General features: G+C 37.2%; 1 protein-coding gene across 1 annotated transcript in view; it reads right to left on the bottom strand.

Moving 5' to 3' along the window:
- The window catches only part of LOC131079879 (pentatricopeptide repeat-containing protein At4g20740), a 52,168-nt gene extending 28,437 nt beyond the window's left edge, over positions 1-23,731 (bottom strand). Inside the window, exon 1 of the mRNA XM_058017920.2 lies at positions 21,063-23,731. Within this exon, the coding sequence (XP_057873903.2) occupies positions 21,348-23,654 (2,307 nt within the window). The 5' untranslated portion in view covers positions 23,655-23,731 and the 3' untranslated portion in view covers positions 21,063-21,347. The remainder of the gene's footprint in view (positions 1-21,062) is intronic.
- Positions 23,732-24,039: the final 308 nt, after the last annotated feature.

The raw sequence follows: 24,039 nt of genomic DNA, 5'->3' as shown, positions 1-24,039 counted from the left end.
ACTTCAAACAAAAGGGGGATGGGGCCAAGACATCTGGTGCGTTACCTAGATCCAATTGGAAGCTTCCCCATGGAACACAATTCTATTGTTGATTTTATATTTTACTTTATTACATTTACTTTTTTACATTACTTATGTTTTTTTCTTTGTTTGAATGATTCTTTTGCCACTAACCCAAACACAACTTTGGATAGTGTGGCACCCTATACAGACAAATGAGATACAACCCAGATATAGGCTTGGATTTGGATATTTCCACATACATATTCCACATACAATATCTAGGCCATAACTGAAAGTATTGTATTCATATCAAACAAATGATATGTGTGTATCTAGGTGGGGGAAGGGAAGTATCTGTCAACTTTGGCATATATCTTAAAGAATCATGTGTGGGGTATAAGCTACATATGTCTTCATACGTGCTTTAGTACTCTATAACCATCTTTTACATCTAATAAACATACTAGAATTTCTTTAGCTGATACAAGTCAGTGGTCACACGAAATTGAGCTCTCAGTCAATGCATGCAAATATAGTCTTTTTCTAAAACACTATTGCATCCATCACTAACATGTCATACCAAATCTATACCATATCTGAGTGTGTTGTATTCTTATCCAACAACTGATATGCGTGTGTCTAGGTGGGGGAAGGGAAGTATCTGTCAACTCTAGCATATACCTTAAAGAATCATCTGTGGGGTATAAGCTACATAAGTCTTCATACATTCTTTAGTACTCTATAACCATCTTTTATATCTGATAAACATAACAGAATTTCTTCAATTGATAAATGTCACACCAAATTGAGCTCTCAATCAATGCATCCAAATATAGTCTTTTTTCTAAAACACTAGTGTATCCATCATTGGCATGTCATACTAGAGGGTACATATCTATCTCATCAACATATACAATTAGTCAGCCCAGATATTTTCAGATGTGATGATCCTTGGAGTCATCTAAAAATCTTTACTGGTCGTATATATATCAGTAATGAAAAACATATTTTTCTTTCTTTCCATGACTCTATATCTCATTGTTGCAATCTAAAACTTTCATCTCCATCAAGATTTCATATCAGCTTAAGGAGATAATTATACATAATGTTGTTTCCAAATGAATTAAAACAAAGAAAATATTATGTTTTAAGTTTGGCACTTTATATCCTGTTCATGGGGCCTCAGGGGCTCAGCCTCTTTCTCATAATAGGGTTTCCAACACATAGATCCCTCCACCCTCAAGGTTCTTTAAACACAATTTCAATGGACCTTCTTAGGGCAATTCAAAGTTCATTGGTGCTAGGTGTTATCCAAGATTCTTTAGGAGCCCTGATTAAAGCTGCCTCCAGAAAATTAAAAAAATGGAATAAATAATGAGTATGCCTCTAGACCTTAACACTCCCACCCAAAGCAATATCTCACCCCTGATCATTGAGGGAAAATTCAATGGTTATCCTTGACACCATTAGAAAGCGATTCATAGAATTGTAAGTTGGCAAATATACTGAGGGGAGGCATGCTCCATATTGGATTCCCTGGAATCCTTCTCCAGTATGCATTGCTTTAGGGAATCAAATTTAATTGCCAATCGTCTCACAAATGATGGCATTGGTCAACTTGAAGAGTTAATAATTTGAAATAATATGTGGTAAAGAATATTTGCAAGCATGTTTAATACGTTTTTGAGATCCTTCCCTACTTTGCATTTATTTACCAATGTGAATGGCATGAGTGACAATGCGAGAGGAGTTTTTATGTGCAGTAGCTTTCCACTCTAAGTCATCATGCACACCAAGAATGCTAATTTTCTCACTTGCTACTGCCATCGCAAAAATCCACCTCTACTCCAAGAAGAGCGAAATGCCATTCTGCAACCCAATGACATTCATTTGGGGAAGTGTTGTGCTATGGACGCTTGCTAGCAGTGAGGATGTGCTTAATATGCAACCCAATGACATCCTTGTTCTTGGTGGTATGCATGGGGATGTGCTTAATATGTATGCTTAATATATGAAGCCTAGAATTTAATAGCAATATTGATATAGACTGCAATATGTATGACAGTCATACCTAATTTCATATATTTCTGATCTAATCTCTGTTATTTCTGCTAATGCCTATGGAGGATGGGCTAGATTTGTGCTCAGCGAGAGGCGGTCTAATTCCAACCAATTAGGTAGTCCCGAGATGGGGTAAGGATCAGATTCCGTAAACCTTGAGGGTATAATCCCAAGATGGAGTAAGGATCTGCATCCATAAACCTTGAGGGAGCCCTGCTGTAGTTTGGCTTCTCAACGCCCTGGCAACATAGTCACCCCTTCCTCCCTTAAGGTTTAGTAGTAACAAGGTTAGATCATAATATAGAAGGTTATGAATTATTAGATGTATAATTAATTGTAAAAAGGCATAATAACTGGGTAATGCATTCGGTAATGTATAATAATTGTTTGAAATATGATAGCTTCCCATTAGGGGGCATCAAAATTGGTATCAGAGCTTTGATCCTGCCATCCTGCAGGGTAAAGACAAATGAAAGAATCTAATAATACATGTATTTGCGTGTATGCTTCGTGTTTGCATATATCTATGTGTATGCTCTGTGTTTGGTTCATGCCTAATAAGTTTCCAGCATGTTTATTCCATGTGTGTTTCCAAAGCCATTTCATATTGAAAGTCATTTTGAACACCCCATGATCATTGCTTGAGGACAAGCAATCTTGGGTGGGGTGGACTGTAATGTCCCCACTTTAAAATAGAATTTAATAATAAATAATAATAATAAAAATAAAAATTAAATTAAAATATAAAATATTATAATTAAATATAATTAAAATTTGATTAAATTTAATGAATGATCAAAAGGCATGAAATGATGAGTTGTGACTCCCCCAAAAATGAGGTATAAATGGGAGGAGAGAACTCATTTGAAGAAGGGATAATTTGGGAATCAGAAGTGCAGATCTGATTTAAATAAGAAAAGCAGATCTGATTGTTAAAGGTTGTGTCCCTTTCAAAGGGCATAAATAATGAAGAATTGCACTCTTTCAAAGGTGCTAATGGTGAAAGGGTGCGTCTCTTGCCAAAGGGCATACATGATGAAGAGGTGTGACCCCTCCCTCACATTGAGAGTTATAAAAGAAAGGAATCAAAAGCATCCAGTGACATCACCATCAATCAGATCAGATCAGAACTGTTATTAAGTTACAGGCAATAACATCCTTGTTCTTGGTGGTATGCATGGGGATGTGCTTAATATGTATGCTTAATATATGCAGCCTAGAATTTAATAGTAATATTATATAGACTGCAATATGTATGACAATCATGCCTAATTTCATATATTTCTGATCTAATCTCTGTTATTTCTGCTAATGCCTATGGAGGATGGGCTCGATTTGTGTGCTCAAGGAGAGGCGTTCTAATTCCAACCAATTAGGTAGTCCCGAGATGGGATAAGGATCAGATTCCGTAAACCTTGAGGGTATAATCCCGAGATGGGGTAAGGATCTGCATCCGTAAACCTTGAGGGAGCCCTGTTGTAGTTTGGTTTCTCAATGCCCTGGCAACATAATCACCCCTTCCTCCCTTAGGGTTTAGTAGTAACAAGGTTAGACATAATATAGAAGGTTATGAATTATTAAATGTATAGTTAATTGTAAAAAGGAATAATAACTAGGTAACGCATTCAGTAATGTATAATAATTGTTGCAAATGTGATAGCTTCCCAATAGGGGACATCACAAAAACAAGGACTAAGAGCATGGTATTCAATAATTGGCACATGATTCTTAACAAATGGATATGTGAGATGCAAGAATGAACCTACACCGGCCCATTTATGGGCCTTGTCGGGTGAATCCGACCTGTGATGTTAGGCTTTCAGTAAAGTGGGAAGTACGTCAACAAGGATGGTATAAAGCAAATTTTGATGGTGCTTCAAAGGGTAATCCTAGAGTATAAAGTGCAGGGTTTGTGATAACAGATTGGAAAGAAGGTACGAATAATGAGGCAAAGCGGCTCTTTTGGCTGTTCAATGGGGGATTAAATTGGGTATGCAGAACCTACATCTAGAAGGTGACTCGCAAATTATTACTAATGCAATCATTAAAGGTGAAGCTCAAGCATGGTATTTAAATAAATTTATTTGCAAAATCAAAAATGATTTAAATTTGTTCAAAAACTACACCATCACACATGTGAGAAGGGGAGGCAATAAAGTTGTTGACATTTTGTCCAAGTGGGCGACATCATTTGAAGAGGTAGGCAAAACTCATGTCGAAGATTTTAGAGATCTAAAGGTGGATGATTTGGATGGTTGTGTACACTGGGGCCTTTAAACGCATTAATTATTTGGTAAGGCTGAGAATGTGGGGATGTGATGGGGAATTATTTATAGGTGTTTGGGCCAATTTTTTGATGCATCTGATGGCGGTGGTTGTTGAGGTGTTGAAAGGGATGGAGGCTACGTTTACTTTGTATACCAACAAGCAACAGCTAGCGTTTGTGGGGGAAGTCTCTACAAAGAGAATTAAGTGCAAGTTTGGTGATGATGCCTTTGTGCAAATAATGGAGACATTGCTGGGGGGATGCTTTCTCAAAACAATGCATAAATACAAAGCGAATGTGAATGTGGTGTCAATGGTGATGGCATGGGGTTTGGAGTTGGGAGAACAGAAAGATGTCTTGGTCCAGGTGCTACGACAGTGTGTTGAGGACGACTAGCTTTGTGGGTTGATGGAGCTGTTGGATATGGCCATGCCTAGGGCAGGCTTTGATGCAGGTGAAGGGCTTGATATTGACGGAATTCATAAACTGAGGGAATTGGTGCCCTTCATCCGGTGGCCCTTTGGGATTGACAGAGATGAGAGTAGAGCGGAAGCGGCCATCGGCTGGGACCCTCTCAAGCTCTAATTGAAAGAGAAAGACGTTGAGTCTCAAAGCAAGGAAATTGGTGAATCTGCAATGAAGGATGCAAGGGGCAAGGGCAAGAGGAAAACGGTTGGTGTGCGGAGGTTGATACATAAGAAAAGGGCGAGAGTATGCACCGGTGCTGCTACGGGAGGTGAAGTGTGGAACAATGCTGGTGAAGGACTGAGCGGACAAGCTCCAAGTGTGCCCTAGATTCTGGAGGGGAAGGTGTCTCAGGGTCTCTATGCCTTTTTGTTTTGTCTTTTTGGTTTCAAAATGATGGAAAATGTAATGTTTTGTTGTGTTTTATTGTAAATTGCTATATCTGGGTTTCGAGTAGTTTGTAATTCTGCCCTGCGTTGGTAGTTTTGGATTTCAATTTTGGGAAATTTTTGTATGAAACCCTTTGAAATATTGTAAGTGTTGGCAATTTTTAAGAAAGCCAACTGGTTGAAGGATTTTTCTAGTGGAATGGCAGGGTGGTAGGTGATAGGGTTCTGGATAGTGATCACCTGCATATTCCAGGCCTTTTGATACTTTGAAAAGATGATATATGATTCTCTCTCTATTAATAAAAATATATATTACCGACCAAAAAAAAAGAATGAACCTACACCATATTTTGATAAGGCACTAAAACAATTTATGTATGTCTATATGTTGATGACCTAATCTATACAAGAAGCTCAAACAGGATGAAGAAAGATTTCAAAAAGACAACAAAATAATTTGAAATGAAACATTTAAGACATGCAATATTTTTTTGGTGAGGAGATTAATCAATCTCAAGGTAAGATCTTTATTTGTCAAGATAAGCATGTGCAAGATATGTTGAAAAAGTTTGATATGCTGGATTGTAAGGGAGTTGATGCACCAATTGCACCTAGAGAAATATTGATGAAAGAAGATAGATCACCAAAGGTACATAGAAAGAAATACAAAAGTATTGTTGTTGTTTAATGTATTGACAGCTACAAGGCTGGATATTAGTTTGCAGTATCATTGGTTTTTAAGGTATATGAGTGAACCTACATAAATACATTTACAAGCAACAAAAAAGATACTATGTTACACGAAAGAAACAAAAGGATCGTGGAATAAATTATTATTTAGTTGAATATTCAAATTTGTTTGATTATTGAGGTGCAGATTGGGCAAGATTATCACACGATAGAAAGGGAAGATTAGTTCATTCTTTTATGTTAGGAAGTGGATTAATTACATAGAATTCAAAGAAGCAGAATACAGTTGATTTATCGAGTACAGAAGCAAAGAATGTTGTGATAACAGCAGTATGTACACAATCAATTTGGTTAAGAAGAATATTGGAAGATCTTGGAGAAAAGCAAAGGAATCCTATAGTGATATTTTATGACAATGGTGGAGCAATGCAATTAAGCAAGAATCCAGTATTTCATGCAGGTACAAAATATAAGTAAAGCACCATTACATGAGAGAGTTGGTACAAAACAAGAAAGTTGAAATTCAGTTTGGCAAGTCAAAAGAACAATATTGTTACATCCATCTTTTTCATTGATACTATGCTATGCTTTATTTGCACTATAAGGTGATGTTTAGTTAATGTCAATTGAACAATGGTTCAGAAATTCATATGTGAAATGAATTCACTCAATAGTCAATGAAGTTTTTGTATTGCCATCTAATCATATTTATACATGCTAGAATGATTGATGAGATTTTGGGCTAACTACATTCTTATGACCTAGTGGTTGCAGGAAATTCATCGTCCTCCGAGAAAGGAGGGGAAGTATCATCAAGTAGAGGAGGTAAACAGGTGAAGGGTCGAGTTGCCATTTGAGTCCCTAAAGCCTGTAAGTATTGGTCATGTTATGTGATGTTAGAGCCTAGGGTTAAGGAGTCATGAATTAGGTTCTTGGTTTGGTTAGCCCTAGATCAACAATTGAGCCATTAGGGTTTCTTTCCTTATCGCGAACTTATTATGTTAATTTTAGCTCTTATTTAATTAATGTTGATCTTGTAGTTAAAAAAAATTAAACTTAAAACATACATAGTTATGTGTATATATGAGCCATAAGTTTATATATACGTATGTATGTATGTATGTATGTATATGTGTATACATGAGCAATACATGATGTAAACACGTATATATATATATATATATATATATATATATATATATATATATATATATATATATATATTATAGTTCACATATAAACATAAGTATGAATGAATATATTCCATGTAATTCATTTCAAATTTATTTGAAATGGCATTATCTTATAAGAATTACTATCGGCTATCAAAGCCAACGTTAAGAGGATTGGAATTGTGTGTATATTTATTGCAAGGCTTATCCGCCACATTCCTACATTCATGGAATTTGTTTTGAACCCACCATCGTGAGTGAAAGAAATCAAATTTAAATGAAATTCAATGTAAATTCAAAAAAACAAGATGGAATTCGTATAATTGAATTGGCAATTAATAATTAAAGGAAAGAGTTTTTGAATTCCATATGGATAATTATGGGGAAGGGTTGTGAAATATAAAGAAAGGAAACTCTTCTTTCTCATTATTCATGGATGCTGAAGGAAAGGGAATTGCAACTTAGGGAACGGTGTCAAAGCTAGTGGAGACTCAGTTCGAAGTTAAGGAAGAGCTTACAGCTGCAACTATTTTGTTCGTCAGGCATGTAGCTTGCACTAAATGTCTAGAAATGCATTTGTTTTACTGCAATTTAGAGAGAAACTTCTGTATAATGCATAACTATTGCAATAGTAAACTACTTGCAATGACCTGAGAATGAAGTCGTTGATTCTTAATCATATTCTTCTGTGTTTCATTTAGCTGGAAATGAAAAGATTTGTGTTTCAATACTAAAGTCTTATTTCCTTGATCAAGTATTACTTATGCAATGAGCTCAAATTTGCTCAAGCTCTGTCCAAGAGCAGACCGTAATAAGTATGAGATCTTCAAGAATTCGAACTAGGAAAAATTAATATTCATTAGTAGAAACATAAAAGTTGAGATTACAAATTCAAACCGTGCCTTTGGGAAAAGGAAAGACTCAATTTGAAGGCCTCCATTCTTTTATTGAAAGCTATACATCAAGGTTACCCGGGGATGCATCGCCAAGCCTACATCTCCTGTCCCCGTCTTGGGGACGTTTCAAGGAAATGGGGACGACAGGGGACGTCCCTCCCCCCCATCCCCAAAATTGCAAAAATTTAGGGAAACATCCCAAAAACTTGAGGACAGCAATGATTCTCAAACGGGATATCCCCCCTCCCCAATATGGTTGGGGCCATCTGGACATCCCCTAACTGTCCCGGGGGCAGCCAGCCGTCCCCCTTTTCCCAGCACATTTTTAAAAAAAAGACTCAAATGCTCAAAAAAAACATTTTTTAATTTTATTATAGGTCTGTAAAACTGAATTTTCACTAATATGATGGGTAAACATGTCTGAATCACTTCCAAAAGCACTTAGAAATAATGAGCAGCAGCCTGGTAATAAATTTCACAAACACTCAAAACTCAGTAGTGTGTAAAAAAAGTGTTTGCACCTCTGCAATATCGGACTTTTCACTGATATGAAAGGTAAACAAGTCTGAATCATAGCCAAAAAATATGAATAGTAGCTTGGTAATGAATTCACAAACACCCAAAACTTGGTAGCGCATAAAGAAGCGGTTGTAGGTCATAATAGTAATGGAATACTATCAAAATTTCCTCCAACCAGAAAGAAACAATGAACTACATGCAAACAACTGCTGGCATTTTGACAGTGAATTTTCAATTATGAATGCATATTGAGTATTGACAATGAATTTTGAATTATGAACGCATGTTGAGTATTGACAATGAATTTTGAATTATGAATGCATATAGAGTATTGAAAATGAATTCTAAACACAAATGTGGTATGTTAAGGTTCTATAATGTACATATACATGCTTTATCCATGTTTTCATATGAATATAATGTATATATACATGATTTATCTTTTCATATGAAATTTAAAATTTCCCTATATATTTTAAATTTTCGCTATATTTTATATAGCCATACCCCCGCCATCCCCAAAATTGGCAAAAAAATTTGCCATCCCAGAAACTCGTCCTACCATCCCCGTCCCAGAAACTTGGGGTAACATAGCTATGCGTACAATAAGAATATAAATGCCAAACTAGAAGAGTGAGAAGGAAAATGTTTCAAAACTATATCATTAACCTTATCTTGCGAACAACTCAGAAAGTAATGAAAAATAAAAAACGATAAGCAAATAATGCTTACATTTTAAGGATGAGATGAATTGAAATAAAACAGCCCTGATTTGTTTTACCTTACTCATGCATTAGTTATGTGAGGTCGAAGACCACTAATAGTATGCTTTTAATACAAAAGCTTAGTAAAGTAAAGTATTCCCTTTGGTTTTAGAATTCCAAAGATTGACTACCAAGATTGGTCTAAAGAGTATCTAGTAAAGCAAAGTATTCCCTTTGTACCAAGATTGGTCTAAAGAGTATCTATTAAACATAGAGACAAGTGTGTCCTTATACCCTTGTTAGTATGCAGTTAGCATATAAGATAACCTAGTTTGTCAGGATGACAAAACCCTGGATTGATGTTCTAGCCAAGTAGGGTGGCAAAGGTTGACTGCATGTTAAATCGTGCTTGCAACTATGAAAAACCTTTGGGCAAGGTGGTGTTGTGTTACACAAACGTCTGCCAATTCACATGGTCCAAATGGACTACCTAGTCAAAGGTTATACTAGTTAGGAGTACCTATGATGTGTGACTAACTAGAGTTTTGTAGGGTCAAAACATCGGGCTTAGATGGCATTAGACCTAGGGGACCGCTAGGTCTATGGTTGGGTGGTAAATCGCCCTGATGATACTTTCCCTTTGGTCAGTTACCATGGTTCTTAAAGATTCAAAATGGAATCCGAATGTTGTAAACTCTAGACTACTATTGTATTTATTTAATGTTGTAATATGTTAGAGCAAGTTGTTTGATTTGTATATATGCATATGAATCATTCTTGGTTAATTGATGTTATTACTTGCTTATAGAAAAGATAAATTTCAATTCATAACATCTATCTTATGTGACAAATTAGATGATGATAATGCAACGAGTCAAATAATATTACTTACAAAAGAAAATGGCACTGCACCGCCCTTCTGCAACTAGGGTTTCGAGTCTCAACCCGTATCCATGGCCACTCGCGTCGTGTAGGTTTCTCTACTAGTTTTATGGAGGGTGGATATCAATATCCTCCCTTTTGACCTGCCATTTTTGGGAGTCGTAGGGATTGCCACGGGAGAGGTGGCCCGATTTCTAACAAAAGTGGTGTTCGCCAAAGATTCGCTCAAGCTATGAGCGGGAGGGAGATGTCTTTGGCGCAAAACACTTATTTAGGCAAAGGGGTTTTGGCAGGAGACGGTTGATATGGGGTAAATCTCTTTCAGGGTTTCCCCATTGTTGAGAGGCCGACTGTGATCTTAGGGGCAGATGTAGCTGATGAAGTTAAAGAAAATGAAAGATACTTTTCTGAGTTGGGTTTGATTGGGAGATTTAAGGGCTTTTGGCCGAATCTGTGCGAACTCCACACATGGATATCTACGTTCTGGAAACCCATCCTTGATGGGGATATTCAGATCTTTCCAGGGGCATGTGGTCATTTCATGGTCGTTTTTGACAATGAACAAGATAGGAAGAGGGTCCTCTGTGAGTATCAATGGAGCTGAGAGGACAAGTACATGTTGCTCCTGAAACCGTGGTACCCGGCTTTCAATCTAACTACGGAATCTTTCGATAAAGTTCCAATGTGGGTAAGACTTTCGTACTTTCCTTGGCATTTTTGGCTAGAATCATGCTTTGAGGCTATTGGAAATTCTCTGGGTAAATTTTTGGGAGTGGATGAGTGCTCCCTAGGTTTTCAGCACACGACCTTTGCCCGTATTTTGGTTGAAATGGACCTTAAAAAAGGGCTTCCCAAATGAGGTGTGCTTGAAGTTTGGAGAGGGAAAGTGGCTTCAGCCAGTAGATTATGAGGGCATCCCTTTTCGATGTCGTAGATGCTTTCAGACGGGTCATATTGCTGCAAGCTGTGACCAGAAATCTTCAGCTAAGCAGGGCACATGGTGGAAAAATGTATCTGATTCCCACCACGTGGTGGAAAAAGACAACCAAAATGTCCCTTCTTGTGCCTCACAGGTGAAGAGTGAGACCCAAACGCCGAAGGATGCTCAGGTTTCTCCATTTGGGGTGGTTCTATGGCTGTTTCTAGTGTTGATACTAGCATTAATGGTCCAAAAACAGATTTATCTGGTGGTTAGACAAAAGAAGAAGACAAAGCTGGGACCGAGAGCCCCAAGATAAGGCGTGCTCCTGAGGATGAAACCATGCTGAAGCTACAGAAATCAGACAAGGTTGGGGCCGGAAGCCCAATGGTAAGGCGTACTCCTAGGGATGAAACCAAGAGGGCACTAAAGCAATTTGAAGAAGGTTGGATTGAGGTGAAGAGGAAATGAGAGAAGAGAGCCAAAGAGGATGTTCCTTTCAATATGCTTCTTCGCTCTCATGATAAGAGCAGAACCAAAACCACGGTGTAATGCCTAACCTATTAATGGGTTTAGCCTTTTGGTTTTTGGTCTGGGGATTAGGCTCCCCTCTGTAGCCCCACCTGGTTCAGACTAGGTTTAAATCCCAATATCTAATATAACTAAGAAACAATTACCGACCAAAAAAAAAAAGAAAAGATAAATTTCATTTACTTATGTTTCAAAAAAAAAAAACAGTTTTATGTTTGTCAATTGTTAAGAAATATAATGATAGATTACATACTTTTCCTGTTTAAGAAATTTAGCATATATATATAGTGACTAAAGAAGTAGGAAAGATAATACATTCAAGGTAGAAGATAAAATTGCAAATACAGGGTTTGACATCAAAGGGGAGAATGTAGGAAAATCTGACGTGAAATCAGCAGACAGTTCCCAATAAATTTGCTGTCAGCCACTTTTAGCAGATCCAAAGTTAGTGCACAGTCTTTTTAGAGGATGCTGTTCCAGTTTTTCAAGTGCCACTTTTTCAGCTATTTTTTGGAGTTTAAAAGTGGAGGAATTCATTTTTAATATGGAGCAATATTTTCAGGTTTTCTATTTATAAATGAGTTGCTGTTGCTGATTTCAGATGTAGGTCATTGTTTTTTGTAATTTATTAATAGTTTTTGTGCCTAGTTTTAGCACAGTTATTTTTAGGCGTTACAATTGAACAGTAGTTAAGTTTAGTATTTTAATTTTTTTCGGTTGTTATTTTGAGGCTTTAAAGCTCTAGAAACAATCACCTCATTGCTGTAACAAGTCATCCAAATCAGAAATATCAGAAATAAAATATAGAGTTTTCTGCTGCGCATCCAGATACAGGTCTGATATAGGGTTTTTAATTCTGCTGTTTCTCATTTTTCAGTATTTTCTATGCTGCAAGTAACTGTTTTCTGTTGCTGCGTGTAAGTGTATGTTTAAATAATTTCTAACAAAGTTTTCTGTCAGAGTCCTGAAGCATCCATCAAAATGCTCTGTTTCGTGAAACCTTATTGCTGGAATGAATGCCAAAAAAATTCTGCACAGAACCCACAATATAAATTGTGGAAACCCTGATCCATGGGGCCACTAGTTATAACTTCCAAAAGCTCATATACAAAAAGGTCAAGGAATCTAATTATTTGTCTCATCACAACTCTACTCTCTCCATTGACTAACAAGAAAATCAAGGACAGAAGGGGGAAAATTCGCAGGTATTCCTGACATCATCAAAATGGTCAATGACATCAACTTCCCCCTTACTAGGAAAATGCATGGGACAGCTAAAAAATTGACTGGATTGTTGGAATAATAGATAGACAGCTCAATGACTTCAACCGAGGCTAATTTCGACTGAAATGTGGGGTTGTGAAATCTTAACTATGGAGAATTATGTTCATAAGACCGTATAAACACACCATATCCATATGGAGAATAAGTAGTTACATCAAAGTGATGTAAGAGGCTAAACTACCCCTCATCAACCACCTGAAACACACTTCTAAAACTAGTGCAAATCTGATAAAACAGCAAATATTAAGAAATGAACACCAAATTTGAGCAAACAAAACTTGAAATAGAAAATTTAAACAACACTTTATTACATCAATCCAAGCCTATTGGCTTCACATTCCACTATCCCAATCTGACCTGGGTCTGAACATAGACCTGTAACAAAATGTATTATCAGCAGCAAATGGCTTCTCAAAAGCCTTCCTTCAAGCTCTCCTCCAAATTTGCACCTGCAACAAACGAGTTATTCAACCCTCCAAAACCAAAACTACACCCAGCTCTGTCCTCCTTGTTAAAACTGGAACCAGAATATAGAGAAACTGAGAACAGAAAAAAAAGAATGAAACACAAATACACAAGCCCTTATCCTCGGAAAACCCTCCACGTAAGGGTGAAAAACCCAGCCCACTCAAAATGAACTTTATTATATCTCAGAAAAGAATACAACTGATGATAGTCTCAGATTACTATCAATCACAATAATATGAGTTTGATTCTCTACAAATCAATCATAAGAACGAACTCAGATGATACATCCCGCATACAATATAAAAACCTAAGTCACCAGGTTCGAATTCAAATTCGAAGTTCGACAGCTTTGAAATTCGAATGAAGTTCGATGAGGAAAAAATTCGAAATGTATAAAATTCGAATTAAATTCGCCATATGTAATTTTTTAAAATTTTTAATAAATATATGCAATATATCTATAATATTATATTAAATTCTTCCTAATTGAAATTAAAATTGAAAAATCAATTAATTGAGCAATTAATTTTCAATATTATTTTCCAGAAATAAAAATTATTTATAACACGTCATCTTTATACATTACTAAATTAAATTAAAATTATTAGAAATAAAAATATATTATGAATTTATAACACATCATCTTTATACATTACTAAATTAAAAATACATCTATCATAATTTTAATACATTATCTTCGGGGTGGGGGGCTCACCACAACTAAAGTATATCGAGCCTTTAATCATTATCTTTATATATTAATAAATATGTTTAACGAATATGGAGCAATATTTCATCAAATCGATGGTTTTCACCCATTCCTCCCGCCACTGAAGAGTAATCTCCTTTCCACGATTCGTTGATCCAGCGGACGTGGCGGACTGGGCAGACTGCACCTCCCGGCAACTCCCGTGGGCACCAAGCGAACTGCAACTCCCGTGGGCGCAGGGCGGACTGGGCGACTCCCGCGGGCACCAAGCGAACTGCAACTCCCGTGGGCGCAGGGCGGACTGGGCGACTCCCGCGGGCAATGGCGACTCCTGTGAGTGTGGCAGACTGGTAGCAGTTGCTAGCATGGGCAATGGCGACTCCCGTGGGTGTGACTGCAACTACCGTGGCGCCCTATTTATTAAAACCGCGATGAAACCCTAAAACGCAAGCGAAAAAAACTTTTTTCGGCAACCCTAAACTTTAATTCGAATTTAATCGAATTTTTTAGGGTTTTTGCAGAATGTTTCAAGTTCGGCGAATTTCGAACTTCAAGGTTGAAATTCGGCCGAACCTGGTGACTTAGATAAAAACCTTCACATGACTGAAAACTCTGGATGCAAAAGGAACACATAATATCTCTGATCTGTTAGACACAATCACACGATTTTATGAAAGAGAGAAGCCGATCATGAATCTATTGAAAACTGCCGAAAAAGAGAACAAGAGACAAGGAAGAATAATCAATATAACATCTCGGAATTTCTAGTGAAGAGGCACACGAAGGGAGAGGGAAAGGCACGGACAGTTACATCTGCACCAACAGCCTCATATACACCAACAGCCACATCACCTTCACCGACAGCCGTAGCAACATGAAGAGTCATCGACAGCAAACAAGGCAAGAAAAGAACGGAAGCTAATGAACCGATACTAGACGAAATAAATAAGGAACACTGCATTGATGATCTCTATCGCAGCTATATCTTCAACACTCCCTCTTAGCAAGAGAGAGATCTTCATTATGTCAACATATGACAAGTACACATAACTGCAACTCAGAAGATGTCAACAAAAATACCATCACAGATTTTATTCATTAAAGTTGTTATCTTAGTATAACAATATTCATCATAGCTACTCCTAGAGGATGAATAAAACCAAAAAATAAAAATCATAAAGTCATACACATGACTTCCACCATAGCTACTCCCAGAGGGTGGATCAAGGGATTTCACCTCAAACTTCTCTCGCAGAGAAGAACTCATTAATCAAGGGATTTCACCTCGAACTTCTCTCGCAGAGAAGAACTTATTAACCAAGGGATTTCACCTCGAACTTCTCTCGCAGAGAAGAACTCATTAACTAAGGGTTTTCACCTCGAACTTCTCTCATAGAGAAGAACTCATTAAACACAGGCAATGTATCATTGAAGCTGAGACTCTCTCTCAGCAAGAGCATCATTCTCCATCATACCAATCTTTTCTCGGAAGTAACAGAACTTCACTCTCGGAAGTGGCTTGGTGAGAATGTCTACAGTCTGCTCCTCTATAGAAATGTACTTGAGTTCAACTACTTTTCGCTGAACCATGTCTCTCAAGTAATGATATTTAATTTCCACATGTTTGCTTCTATCATGAAATACTGGATTCACTATAAGTTTCACACAGCTTTGATTATCACACATAATCACAGTAGGTTCCAAAGGCTGTCCAAACAAACCTGCAAGTAATTTCCGAAGCCACACAGCTTCTCTTGCAGCCACACAAGCTGCAACATATTCTGCTTCAGTTGTACTTTGTGCAACACAAGATTGTTTCCTGCTGCACCAGGAAATCATAGATGAACCTAGGCTAAAACAGCAACCTGAAGTGCTTTTTATGTCATGCACACAGCCTACCCAATCTGAATCAAAAAACCCCTACAAGTTTAGCTCTACACACGAAGAAAATTTTAAGCCAAGTCCAATTGTACCACGTACATATCTCAATATATGTTTGGCTGCCACAAGATGAATATGCATTGGTTCACACATGAACTAACTCAAGGTTTTAACTGCATAGCATATATCAGGCCTTGTGTTAACCAAGTACATTAAAGAGCAAATTAATTGTCTATACATAGTAGGCTCAACTAAATCTGAAGTAGCTGCATCATCATGTAATTTCTTCAGATTTACTTCCATAGGAGTCACCATAGACCTACACTCTAACATGTCAAATCTTTTCAAAATATAAACTGCATATTTACCTTGACTCAATATGATTTCATTTGGTCTTTGCCATACCTCAAGTCCAAAGAAATAATGTAACAAACCAAGATCTTTCATTTCAAATTCTGAAGCTAAATCCTTCTTACATTTGTCAATGAGATCATCATTACCAGTGAGGAATAAATCATCAACATGTAGTACTAAAATCAGCACCTTATCATCACATACCTTGAAGTATAAGTTTGGATCAGCGTCATTCTTTAGAAAACCCAAGCTCAAAAGATAGTGGTCTATTCTTTCATACCAAACACGAGGGGCTCGTTTAAGACCATATAAGGCCTTTTTCAGCCTGCATACATGAGAGTTTCTATTATGAATAATAAAGCCCTCTGGCTGCTCAATGTAAACCTCCTCTTCAATTTTACCATTCAAGAAAGTTGTTTTCACATCCATTTGATGAAGTTTCCAACCCTTAGCAGCTGCAACAGCTATGATAGTCCTGATAGAAGTGTAACGTGCTACATGTGCAAAGGTTTCTTCGAAATCTATACCTTCCTTTTGGGAAAAACCTCTGGCTACAAATTTGGCCTTGTACTTTTCTATACTCCCATCAGCTGCATGTTTGATTTTGAACAGCCACTTAGAAGAAACCACTGATTTGTTTTTAGGCCTTGGAACAATGTCTCATACATCATTTTTCATAATAGATTGATATTCCTCTATCATGGCATCCTTCCACACTTGTTGATTTAAAGCCTCTTCAACATCTGAAGGCTTGGATGCTAAGATATGACTCATCAAAGATACATAACCAGCAAACTTGTGAGGTCTTTTGCTTTCTCTGCAAGTACCACGAGGGGCTGCATATTTTTCAGCATCTTCCATAGTGTGTCTAGCCCACAAAGGTTTTTCTTGTTAGCTGAACTATTACTAGGACCTGCTGATGTAACTATAGAGTCAACTAGATCAATTGGATCAGCTGAATCAACAGGATCTTCTAAATCTATAAACTCCCTCTGAATGTCTGAAGATGGATTTGGATCAGCCCTATCTAAATCTTGAGGATGCTCAAAATCTTCTTTATCAGATTCTATGTTAGATTCTTTGAATTTCATGCAAGCTACATCTTCATCGAGTTACATCTTCATCAAAAGAAACATCCCTGCTGATCTCAATCTGCTTTTGTCCTAGAATGTAGATTCTATATGCTTTTGAAGATTCACTATAACCAACAAAGATGCCTTTCTTGCCTGAAGGTTCTAATTTAGATCTTTTCTCTTTAGGAACATGAATATAAACAGGGCATCCAAAGATTCTGAAATAACTTACTTCTGGTTTGACACCTGTAAAAGCTTCTTCTGGAGTCAAGTTGTTTAGAATCTGATGAGGACTACGATTCTGAATGTGAACTGCTGTCCTGCAAGCCTCGGCCAAAAGAAATGTTTGAAGACTTTGGTCATGAATCATAGCCTTTGTTGCTTCAACAATTGTCCTATTCTTTCTTTCAGCCACACCGTTTTGTTGAGGATTATAAGGGACACAGAACTCCCTCTTAATCCCAGCTTCAACACAAAAGTTATGATAAACACCAGAAACATATTCTCCTCCATTATCAGATCTAAGAATTTTTATTTTCTTGCTAGATAGGTTTTCAACTAGAGCTTTGAACTCTTTAAATCTGGACAACACTTCATCAGACTCTTTAGACTTAAGAAAGTAAATCTAGCACTTATGTGAAAAATCATCAATAACGGTGACATAATACCAAAAGCCACTAAGAGAAGCAATTGACATAGGTCCACATAAATTAGAATGAATTAATTCTCGAGCATTCTTCGCCCTACTTTCACTACTATGAAAGGTGCTCTTAATGTTTTTACCTAGAGCACACCCCTTGCAAACACCTTCATGGTTTTGATTCAGCTTAGGAAGACCAATGACAACCTTCTCCGTTGAAGACAAAGTTTTGAAATTTAAATGACCAAATCCTTTATGCCACAGCTCACTTGAACTTGAAGAATCATGAGCTAAGACTTGAATAGGACGAGCTGAAAGCTTGTAAAGACTATCATGACGAACACCAATAGCATGAGCTGATTGAATACTAGAGTTCTTCCATGCAAGTACTTTTCCATCAGCAAAAGCAACATGATAACCTTTGTCTTCTAATGCAGAAATAGAAACCAGAAAGCAACATGATAACCTTTGTCTTCTAATGCACAAATAGAAATCAGATTCCTCTTAATACCAGGAACAAATAGGACATCACTTAAATGAAGAGGAATACCAAAGTCCAACTGAAAAGAAGTATAACCAGCACCCTTCACAGAATAGCAAGCATCATCACCAATGATAACTTGAAGATGAGTGTCTTTTTCTTTCAAGTTTGAAAGGTGTTCATGAAAACCAGTGATATGACGAGATGCTCCACTATCTATCAACCATGTATCATTGTTAGTAGGAACATTACTAGAAAGTGCAGAAATAAATAAGAATCCTTCAGAATTTTCACTTGACTCTCTTTGAGGAGAAGGATTCTCAACATTTGTAGCAGTTGCTTGAGGTTTAGATTTTGATACACAATCTCTGGCAAAGTGACCAAATTTGTCACACCTAAAACTCTGAAGTCCACTTTTTCTTGGCATCAAGGGCTGAATCAACATTCTTGTCTCTAAATCTTTTGAAGTTACCTTTCTTTCCTTTCCCCTTAGATGCATGGGTAGCAAGCACGTGATCATCTTCATGATGATGATTTGCGACCATAACCTCTTGCTTCTTGTCTGCATTCTTCCTGAATGCAATCTGCCCTCAACCTATCAAATTTAGGAAGATCATCTCTTCCACTAATGCCTTGAATGAAGGATTCCCAGGAGATGGGAAGCCCATTCATAGCTAACATAACCAAGTCTTTATCAGCAAAAGTATCTCCAATTGCACTGAGCTGATATTTTAACTCAGAAATCTTCATGAAATAAGAAGTAACAGATTCTCCTCTAGACATTTTCACATGCAGCAGTTGACGCCTCAGGGCTAAAGCTCTGCTAGTATTGTTGAATTCATAAAGATCCTTTAGAGTCTGAAACATTTCCTTAGCTGAATCCAACTTAGAGATGATAGGCACCAGATGATCCTTAATAGAATCAATCAGGATTTTCTTAGCCATGGTCTTATTCTTTCTCCATTGAACTTGCTTTGCATCAGCAGAAGGTTCTTCTACATCTTTCGAGACATAGTCAAGGAGATCATTCTCTTCTAGAGTGATCAGAATTCTAAATTTCCAAGAAGAGAAATTTGACGAACCATCTAGTCTATCTTCTACTTTCAATCCGTTCACCATAATGAATGACTTAGGCAAACAACTGAAAGAAATAAAGAACTTAAAAATTCTGGTTCTGGATCGATCTTCTAGACCCGCTCTAATACCATGTTAAAACTTGAACCAAAATATAGAAAAACTGAGAACAGAAAAAAAAGAATGAAACACAAATACACAAGCCCTTATCCTGGGAAAACCCTCCACCTAAGGGTGAAAAACCCAGCCCACTCAAAATGAACTTTATTATATCTCAGAAAAGAATACAACTAATGATAGTCTCAGATTACTATCAATCACAATAATATGAGCTTGTTTCTCTACAAATCAATCATAAGAATGAACTCAGATGATACATCTCGCATACAATATAAAAACCTTCATATGACTGAAAACTCTGGATGCAGAAGGAACACATAATATCTCTGATCTGTTAGACACAATCATATGATTTTATGAAAGAGAGAAGCCAATCATGAATCTATTGAAAACTGCCGAAAAAGAGAACATGAGACAAGGAAGAATAATCAATATAACATCTCGGAATTTCTAATGAAGAGGCACACGAAGGGAGAGGGAAAGGCACAGTCAGTTACATCTGCACCGACAGCTTCATATACACCGACAGCCACATCACCTTCACCGACAGCCGTAGCAACATGAAGAGTCACCGACAGCAAACAAGGCAAGAAAAGAATGGAAGCTATGAACCGATACTAGACGAAATAAATAAGGAACACTGCATTGATGATCTCTATCGCAGCTATATCTTCAACACTTCTCTCCAAATCTGGGGTTTCTTCTTTTCCTTTTCAGAAAATCCTTCTTCCAAAACAAAAAAATCACTCCCAATTGCTGCTCCCCCTAAATGCTACACCAGCCTCCCCTAAAGAAGCACTCCAAAGAGAACTTCAGTGCCCACCATATAGACTCCTGCATTAATTAGATCCTTGCGGGAGGACTCCCCTACCCAGCACCAACATTCAAAAATCTAATGGCTAAAGAAGGAAATTTGAATTTTTAAATTGGGGTTCCCTCCATGTGGATGCCCCTACATCACAAAGCTTACAAAATATAAGTGTTTTGGTCATAAATCTCGAAAAGAGAAGCCATATCTCCACCACTAATGATTAAAAGAATGTACTGGCTATTCTGGCCAACAGAATAATTTAAAATTCTATGAAAATATGGTTAATTTCATTAAAGTTGCTTCCCCATCTTTTAGAAATAATATATAATAGGAGTACAGAAAAAAAATCCCTTTATATGAAGATTTTATAGAAATGCTAATTATGTTTAAAAATAAAATGATATCTTCTTCAACAGATTTTCTTTAAAAAAATAACAAAAATATATGCTAATATCTTGAAACTCAGAGGATGATGGAATACAAGTGCAGTAGGGCATTTTGCAACTTTTCATGCTCAAAAACATGTATTGGTTTTGACTATATTTGAAAGTGATTAAGCATTCAGGTAAGACCCTAGGCAGGGATACACAATTGAGAAAATAAAGTAGACTAGTTTGTAATCATGGAAGTAATGATTTATATGCACAAGAGTCGGATAATTACACTATACCTCTATGGATAAATAGGATACCAGGAATAAATAAGTCTGAACCTGAACCTGTTCCATGACCAAATATTATTTTCCATGATAATTTGATCCATTCTCATGCTCTTCTTGTGGTCACTGTTAAATGTGTGTTCCAAAGAAAGTTGTGGCCATGTCAAAAGGGGAAAATATTAATTACTTCAAGTGTCATTAAAGATGCATTACTGATTTCCCTTCTTCTTCAAGCTGATTTTAACCATCTACAGGTCACTAAGACACAAAGCGACCATACATCTTGCCATGTGAAGATTACTTCCCATTTGTGTTATTTGTGATCAATAAAGATTCCAGACCATGAAATTTAAGACTGGAACGCAATAATTCTGAAGTGGTCTTCTGCAAATGATCAATAATCAACACATCATACTCGGCAGCAAGAGACTCTGTGATGTATTTGTCATTTCTGAGACTCCTGAATACTTTGCGAGCTTCCTCTACATTCCCATGTCTACAAAGCCCACTAATTACTGCACAAAATATGACATCTTCAGGAGGAATACATTCCTGCATCAGTTCAGTAAAAACCTCTAATACATGTTCTGCCTTCCCTGACTGACAAGCATGCAGAATTGTTAAAGTGTACTTGAAGACTCGAGGTCCACTTGTCACAGATCCTAGACAGTCTCGCACAAGAGAAAGGGCTGAATCAATCTCACCAACCTTGCAAAGACTACTGACTAGAGAAGTGTACACTGTAACATTAGGTACCCAAGATCTCTCCTTCATATTGCCAAATAGATTACAGGCCTCTTGTAGTTTTCCAGAATCAACTAGACAAGGAATAACGTAGTTATATGTAAAAACATCAGGCTCGCACTTTACTTCTTCCATTTCCTCGAAAAGAGCAAGAGCCTTGACAACATCCCCAGCCTTGTACAGACCATTGATTAGCACATTAAAAATTGAGACACTGTAATATCCTATTTCCTTCAATTCTTCAAACAGTTCAACTGCTTTCATTACTTTCCCTTCTTTACAAACCATAAAAACAAAGAATTTAACAACATCCTCCTTGACTGGGCGGCCTAATTGGGTCATTTGCTCAAGCAACTTAGACACATCATCTATGCTATTTGTCTCAGCAAAAGCCCAAAATAGGGGCATAAATGTCGAATAATCGTGGCTAACACCCTCTTGAATCAGAATTTGAAGGAGCTTGTACGCCTTGTCAACTATCCTCTCATTGCAAAAGGCTTCAATTAGTGATTCATATATCGCAAGATCAGCCTTGTATCCACATTTCACCATCTCCTTCAAAAGATTGTAAGCAAACCCCACCTTCTTGTTTGAAGCATACATTGCTATAAGCGATCCATAAACGGTACGATCAATAAGGAACCCTCTAGCCTTCATTTCTCTAAAAAGAATGAGTGCCTTCTCGTCCTCATTCCCCTTACAAAGTCCTGTGATCAACGTTGTATATGACATAGCATCGGGCTTAACAGAAGCCCTGGCCATTTCCTTCCAAACTCTCCAAGCACCCTCCAAATTCCCCACACCAACCAGCGACCGAATCATAGCAGTGTACGCAAACACATCAGGCCTACAACACTTGCTTTTCATCTCATCCAGAAATTCAAAAACCCTGTCCAACTTACCCTCTTTACAAAGACCCTTTATCAAAATCATAAAAGTTATACTCTCAGGCTCCAGTCCATCCTTCCTAAAATCCTCATAAACCCCAAGAGCCAAATTCAAATGGTCTGTCCTAACCAATGCATCAAGAATCCTATTGTACAAAAAAACGCTAGGCTTAACCTCAAACTTCTTCATCTTCTGAAAAACAAAGTAAACTCTCAAACCCCTACCTGCGTCAGCATGCATTCTGATCATTATCTCAAACTGCTTCATACTGGGCTGCTTTCCATGCGCGTACATCAACTCCACAACCTGGTCTGCAGCTTTGTATTTACCAGCCCTATTCAAACAATAAGCAAAAGCGTTATAAGCGGAAAAATTATGCCTAAACCCTTTTTGTCTGTGTGCCCAGTGAAAAAATTTGGCAGCCAATTTAGCATCTGTCATCACCTTCAAGACTTCTGTAACCACATTAGGTGTCACCCGATGCAATTTTTTTAAATCTTCAAGAATTTCAGGCCCCCATATTTTATGTTTGCTGAAGCTTTCGCATACATAGCGAGCTATGGCGGACAATCCCCGGCCTGTTTTGAAATTAATTTCATTGGCAGTTAATGTAGTGCGGTTTAGTTTAGGGTTAAAGGTTTGGGGATCCCAGAGGTCTGTTCTGAAGGGTTTAAGTTCGGGTTTCCTTGATAATGAATATGTCCATGGCTTTGATCTCGTGTTGGTGAATGTGAACCCCTTCACGCTTGGTCTCTTTATCGATTGTGTTCTTTGTCCATGGTATATGTAGTGTTTGTTGGGTTGCGATGTAAAGTTCGGATTTGAAGGCTGTGGAGGTTGTGTGGAGAACAAGTGACGAGAATGGTGCTGACGGAGATCTGTGAGGAAGCCATTGGAGCCCCAATGCAGCAATCTTGAAGAGGACCGCAGGAAATTTGGAAAAATGCGACTGATTTTCCTGTGTTTTGTCATGCTCGTGGCCACCACACATCTAGTGTGTTTCACAGTGATGCCATTTAACAGGGTATTGCAGAAATATTGTATTTCGCAGTGTTGCGTTTCAGTATTGCATTTTCCTTTCGAATTTTTTTGAAGTTAAGAATATTAAATTGAATTACTTTTTAATATTTAATTTTTAAAATAGTTGTAAGATAATTCAAAAATATTATTAGTATTCGTAACATATAACTTTAATAAGTGTCATGTAGTAACTAGCAATTGCACCTTGGTGCAATGGGTACACTGAATAGGTGTGGAAGATCAAATAAAATAAATTTGTTATTTTTTGCATACATTTATGTAATTAATGAGAAAAATTGGCAGGGCATTTAACAAAAATCTCAATAGAGAAGTAATA

The sequence above is a fragment of the Cryptomeria japonica genome, chromosome 10 (genome assembly GCF_030272615.1).
Source record: "Cryptomeria japonica chromosome 10, Sugi_1.0, whole genome shotgun sequence".
NCBI lineage: Eukaryota > Viridiplantae > Streptophyta > Pinopsida > Cupressales > Cupressaceae > Cryptomeria > Cryptomeria japonica.
This window is presented reverse-complemented; position numbering and strand designations above follow the sequence as displayed.